At 41.3% G+C, this 6,722-nt stretch overlaps 1 protein-coding gene across 1 annotated transcript; it reads right to left on the bottom strand.

Annotated features, from left to right (window-relative positions):
- Positions 1-671: 671 nt before the first annotated feature.
- LOC131630719 (uncharacterized) lies at positions 672-6,036 on the bottom strand. The gene is made up of 2 exons (XM_058901473.1): positions 4,949-6,036; positions 672-4,887 (listed from the first exon to the last, which is right to left on the bottom strand). Exons 1-2 carry the CDS (start codon positions 6,034-6,036, stop codon positions 672-674), a joined length of 5,304 nt encoding a protein of 1,767 aa, XP_058757456.1.
- Positions 6,037-6,722: the final 686 nt, after the last annotated feature.

The raw sequence follows: 6,722 nt of genomic DNA on the forward strand, positions 1-6,722 counted from the left end.
TAATTCAATATTATAGTTCCAAAAAAAAAAATATAACATCTAATTTGTGATGAAGAGAGTAGTTAAAAAATTCAAATTAAAAACTATGCATATTTAAATACGAAATAGTTTTTTTTCATTAATATAGGGTTATAAAAACAAAGACTCCATAGATTACGCTTTTCTTCCTTTTATTAAATTTTTTTTTATAAGATAATTCAAAATAACTATTTTATTTTTAAATATAATTAGAATATCAAAAAATTAATTTAAGAAAATCTATAATAAACAAGTCTTAATGTTAAGTAAAAAGAGTTTCGCTGAGTGTTAACAATACCTTAATAATATTTTTAAATAATTTTTAATAAAAAAATTATTCTTTACAAAAATTAAGTATTTTAATATTTTAAATACATAAGATTGTATGTAATAAGTTGAAACTATTAATTATTTAATGAATTTAAAAATAAATTATTTTCCTTACAAATGATTTTAAAATATTCGTTAGCCTCTTTCAAATAAATAAATGTTAATTTCTCTTGTCCCTCTCTACTCCATATATTTTTATACTGAATCTTTGCTTCCTCTTGTCTCTCTATTTCAAATAAATAAACTTAATATTGTGTAATCTAAAAGAAAAGAGTGCATACGAAGATTTTTTTTTTTTTGACGTTAAAGATGCTAATATAAGATCAAAGGCCATGAAAAGGTAGAGATACAGAGTTTGCTCTCGGTAGACCTTCTAACCAGGTCCGGGAGCCATACATTTTTCCAAGCAACACCACATTGTGAGCATCAAAATTACAATTCCTGGGAACAAAAATAACAGAACTAAAAGAAAAAGAACTCAGAAGCTGCCTGCATTCCGCCGCTATGGGGTCGAGGGAGGCATTGCTATGGATAGAGTTAATACAGTCAACCACTACTAGAGCATCAGTATAGAAGACAACCTTTTCCAGATTAATCTCCGCAGCTAGAAGGATACACCACCTAAGAGCCAAGAGTTCAGCAAGGCTAGGTTCAACCATTATTAAATCCTTCTTGCTAGCTGCCAGGATGACCTTGTTGAAAGGATCCTTAAAAGTGCATCCAAAAACCGTGTGTTCATCCTCCGTAAAACCAGCGTCCACATGCGCAAAATGGACATCCTTAGGAAAGGTGTCAAAAATTCCAGCAGCCGGAGCCAGGTTCTTTGCAATAGGATCAGGGGGCCATCTAGCAAAATCTTGCACACAGTCAGAAACGCTACCCGCGACTGCCATGGGACACACAGTCTTGCCTTGGAACACAATTAAATTTGTAGCAGCCCAGATTTTATAAAGGCAAACACAAAGAACCTGAACACTATGAGTATCACCACATTCCAGGATGGATTGGATCCAATAATTCACGTCCATACAGTTAGGGATACGATAACCAACAGAAGACGCAAAGAGAACTTGTTTCGCAAAATGACATTCCATGAAGAGATGCTGCACATTCTCAATCCCAGAAAAACAGAAGGGACACAAGGGGTCAATGATCATACCTTTTTTGACGAGATTTCCCCGCGTGGGGAGGATGTCTTGAGCCACACGCCACAAAAAATTCCTTTGCTTAGCATAAATAGGCGCCTTCCATAACAGTTTCCAAAGACTATGGCAAGCTGAAATTGATGGCCCAGGAAGAAGAGAGGTTTTGAACGAGCAGGTGGCATGATACGCTGTCTTAACGGAGAACTCACCACTCTTTTCAAAATGCCACACCAGCTTGTCATCATTAGGAAGTCTTGAGAGAGGAATGCTTACTATCTTCTTCGCATCATCCGGGGAGAACGATTCATAAATAATCTCCCTCTTCCATACACCCAAATCTTTGTCAATGAGGGTACTAACAAGATCCTCCTCTCCAACATTGTTTGTTCCAAACAGCAGCTTAAACTCAGGGTTCCCCGGGATCCAACAATCATTTAGGATCTTCACCTTCTCTCCGTTTCCAATTCTCCATCTAGCACCCCGTTGCACCACTTCACGTGCACTCAAAATACTCCTCCAAGCGTAGCTGGGGCAGTAGCCAACGTCGCACGTATCAATAGAGCCTCTAGGGAAATACCTCCCTTTTAGAACCTTTCCAACCAGCGAATCATCGTTTGACAGTAATCTCCAGTACGTCTTTCCAAGGAGACACGAATTGAAATCGTTGATGTTTCTGAAACCCAAGCCTCCCACATTCTTAGCCTTTGCTAACTTCTCCCATCTCAGCCAATGCAGTTTCCTCTCCCCACCCTTTGCACCCCACCAGAAATTTGAAACCAGAGCTTCCAACTCGTTGCAAACAGAAATTGGGAGTTTGTAGCAGCTCATGACATAGGTGGGTATGGCTTGCACAACAGCTTTAATGAGAATCTCCCTCCCTGCAGTAGAAAGGAACTTTTCTTTCCACCCTTTGATCTTTTTCCAGACTCTTTCAACTACCAGCGAGAAAACAACCTTCTTAGACCTCCCAAGAATGACAGGTAAACCAAGATATTTTGAATGATTGGACACGGTATTGACATTGAGGTGATTCCGGATAATAGCCTGAGTGTTCTCCCCCACATTCTTGCTGAAGGAAACTTCTGATTTGTCGAAATTCACCATTTGGCCTGAAGCACGCTCATAAACTTTGAGAATATCTTTGATGCGCCTTGCTTCCTCCAGAGATGCTCTTGCAAATAACAGACTGTCGTCGGCAAAGAAGAGGTGTGTAATCATGGGAGAGTTGCGAGCAATCTTTAAGCCGTGGATCTCCTTGTGGTTCGCCGCCTTCTTGATCAAACCTGAAAAGACATTAGCACACAAAATAAAGAGGTAAGGAGAGAAGGGGTCGCCTTGGCGGAGACCCCTCTCCGGAGTGAAGCATCTGCTAGGGGCACCATTGATTAACACCTTGTAAGACACCGAGGAAATACACTTCTCAATCAGAACAACCATAGATCTAGGGAAGCCCATGGAAGTGAGAACCTCCACAATAAACTCCCATTCGAGTCTGTCATACGCCTTCGACATATCAAGCTTTAGGGCCATGGTTCCCTTCTTCCCCTTAACCTTCTTCTTCATCCAATGGAAACCTTCCATCGCGATTAGAGCATTATCCATTATCAGACGATCTTTAACGAACGCGCTCTGTTCTTCATCAATGATTTCCGGGAGAAAAATCTTAAGCCTATTAGCAATGACCTTCGAAACAAGTTTCATAACGACGTTGCAAAGACTTATCGGCCTAAAATCCTTTGGCTTTGTAGGGGTTTTGCATTTGGGGATGAGGGCAATATGGGTGTTGTTTATGATGCCAGGGTGCTTTTGATTATTGAGAATATCCAGCACGAGCTTACAGATGTCACTACCCACAATATGCCAGAATTTTTGATAAAAAAGGGCAGGAAGACCATCTGGTCCCGGAGCCTTCAGGGGGTGCATTTGGAACAAGGCGGTTTTGACCTCAGCAGCCGTATAGCTCTCTTCACAAATTCTGACATGTTCAGCCTTAAGCCTACCTTCAACCACTTTACAAACTTCAACCATATTCGTGGGAAAAGAAGAGGAGAAGATGTCAGTAAAGTATGTTACCAAAATGCGCTCGTAATTGTCGTGGCCTCTCCACCAATACCCATTCTCATCCTTAATCTTCTTTATCAAATTTGTCTTGCGTCTCTGGCTTGCCTTCCCATGGAAGAATTTGGAATTTTTGTCTCCATACTTCAGCCACAAGGCCCTGCTCCGTTGTCTCCACATTATTTCCTCCGTTTGAAGAAGTTTATCACGTTGTCGCACCAAAGCCCTATTGCGAGATATATCCCCATGTCCTTCAGCCCAGCAGAATTCACTACCAAGCTGTTCCTCAATCCTTCGTAGCTCTTTTGAAATCTCCCCCCTTCTATATTCTTTAAACATAGCATCAAGATTTTGAATCCTATCAAATTTGTTCAGGCCCCTCGAACTGGGCTCATTCCATATCTGATCCACAAATCTTTCGCATCTTGGATCCTTGCTCCACACCTCCTCAAAACGAAACAAATAGGGACGCTTCCTGCTGACAGAGTTGAGGGACTCATCAACCTCGAGTGAGATACTAATTGCGGCGTGATCAGAATGAAACCTAGAGAGGTGTTTGACTTTAACTGGGGAAAATCTGTTGATGAAACTGTTGGAAGCCATAGCTCTGTCCAGACGACATTGAGTGTTGTCTTCTCCAAGCCTTCCATTTGTCCACGTGAAGGGATAGCCTTCAAAACCTAAATCCACCAAACCACAAGAGATAACAGCATTCCTACCCCATAGAAATTGGCTATTAGTTCTGCTAATACCACCCCTTTTCTCATGGTCCCAAAGAATATCATTCAGGTCCCCAAAGACTATTGCGTTGCCACCTTCTTCCCTGACCAGAGTTTGAATCAGCTGCCACGTTTTCCTCTTAAACTGTTCTTCCGGATGGCCGTAAATTCCATAAAGGTTCCATAACTGGCCATCCTCTTCATCAATCATCGAACCCGCAATATGGTTTAGCGAAGAGGACAGAATACTGAGGAGAAAACCTTCTTTCCAGAACAAAATAAGCCCCCCCGCTCTATCCTTCCCGAACCCTCTACAATCAACCACATGAACACCACCAAAACCAGATTTGATCTTGAGACTTGACACCTCCTCATACTTGAGACGGGATTCCATAACTAGTAACACATCGGGATTTTCTAAACGGTTGAGCCTTAACAAGGCTCGAACTGCACGGGGATTCCCTAACCCCCTACAGTTCCAACTAACGATTTTCATTGTCCTAGGCGGTGTTGGTCTTCCAACACCACCTCTGGTAGTAATTGTGGGGCACAAATCATGACTTCCTGGCTTCCTCTCCTCTTCTTCTCTCCACTGCCGCAATCTTCCACTCCTCCTTCTGTGATCATAACATCCACCAAGTGTCGCTTCCCTATCTCATGGTCAAGAGTTTGTATAACCGCAACACTCGGTTTCCTCGAAGGTTGTCTCCTGGTCCACTTCTTTTTTTTATGGCTTTACCCTTAGAGGTCTCTCCCTTCTTTGCCCCAACATTTGATATGTCTACTGCACCAAAGGACTCAGCAACCGCCTCTATCTCCAGGAAATTTGTCGGAGCTGCCGCCGGACTGGGGTTGCCTGTTATTAAATTATCCTTCCTCTGATCTCCCAGGTCTTTATGTTGCTCCACCTCTCCTTCTCCCTCCTTCTCCTTACCCCTAGCTTCACACTTGCTTTGACCAGATGAAAGGTTGAAAAGACTTTTGCTGCACGAACTCGAATTTGAGTCTTTTTTCCTCACCTCCTCATTGACTCTGGGGAGAGGGGAAGCTCTAATCCATTGCCCATACAGAAGGTCATTCTCTTTGATATCTTCAAAGCCCTCATCACCAAGGTCTCCTGTTGATTCACAATCTTTTAACTGGTGTCCAAGACGACCACAGACAAAACAGAAGGTAGGGAGTCTTTCGTACTTGAAAAACACACGAAGATTCTTATCCTTGAACCTCACCACCGTGCCACGTTTTAATGGCATTTTAAGGTCAATCGTAACTTTCAGTCGCAGGAATCTGTCGATTCTGTTCGCCTCCTTCGTGTCCATCTCTTCAAACTTTCCGAGAATCCCTCCCAATTTCCTCGCCATAACTTCGGATCTGAGCATCAACGGCAGCTCATACACCCTCACCCAAAAAACCCCGAAATGCATATTTAACTCTGAAGGTTGCTCCTCCCCCGAAACCCTGGCAAGCACAAGAATATTCCTGTCAAAACTCCACGGCCCGTTTCGCAGAACCGATTCCAGATCGCGTTTGGTAGAGAAATGAAATAGGAAAAGGTTTTTGCTAAGCTCTTGCGTTTCATCTGGGTTCCTCAACTTCCAAGCTCCCAACATAGTACTGATAAAGGCTCTAGAGTTGAAGCTACTATCAGTCCAGAGTCTACCCGCTAGGGTTCTCTGAAAAGCTTCCTTCCCACAAATCTCTTCTCTCTCTACCGTGACACCTTCCTCCTCCTCCTTAGAAAGGGGAAAATCTTTCCACTTCTCCATCAAGATAGCACAAAACACCAAGAGGGAAAGCAAGAATCTCAACACAAAAACGCCGGAAGGAAAAGGGCCAAAACTCTGAAAACTCCTACAAGAGAAGAGAAGCCAACTATGAAAGAGAGAAAAACCAGAATGAGATCTGGAGAAAGAGGCGCAAAGGAAAAAAACTCAAAACCCTAAAGAGTGAGAGAGGGAGACACGTTAAGAAGATAGAGAGAAGGAGGAGCCTCTCTCGTGCATACGAAGATTATAAGTTCATTAATTGAGGAAGTTGTCTACATCAAAAAAAAATGATAAGCAACTATTTGAATGATTGAATGTGAGATGTGTTGTTATTACGGGCTTTTATCATATCAAAATTACAAACACATCAACGAATATTTTTTAATAGTCAATTAGGTTATCAAATATATTTTTGTTAGTAGTCAATTTAGTTATTAAATGCATTTTTCATATATCAAATTAATTTATAAAATTTACAAAGGAGATGAGGTGCGAATAGATAAGACCTTCTAACATCAACCTATCACCTAAACTATTTTAAAAAGTTTATGTGTGTAAGTTTGGTTTTTAAGTTCATTTAATTCTAAAAATAATAAGTGCATGTATATAAGTTTGATATTTTAAAAAGTAGGTTTAATTTAAAGGTCATAAATAAGTGATGCAGTAATCACTATCACCGCAGCCCC

Source organism: Vicia villosa, unplaced genomic scaffold (assembly GCF_029867415.1).
Source record: "Vicia villosa cultivar HV-30 ecotype Madison, WI unplaced genomic scaffold, Vvil1.0 ctg.000726F_1_1, whole genome shotgun sequence".
NCBI lineage: Eukaryota > Viridiplantae > Streptophyta > Magnoliopsida > Fabales > Fabaceae > Vicia > Vicia villosa.

What these genes read in the sequence shown, in the direction of transcription:
- LOC131630719 (XM_058901473.1), bottom strand. Translation starts at nt 6,036, where the DNA reads ATGGAGAAGTGGAAAGATTTTCCCCTTTCTAAGGAGGAGGAGGAAGGT. An exon ending in CGAGGAAACCGAGTGTTGCG is followed by an intron (nt 4,888 to 4,948) that starts GTTATACAAACT and finishes TTATGATCACAG; the next exon opens with AAGGAGGAGTGGAAGATTGC.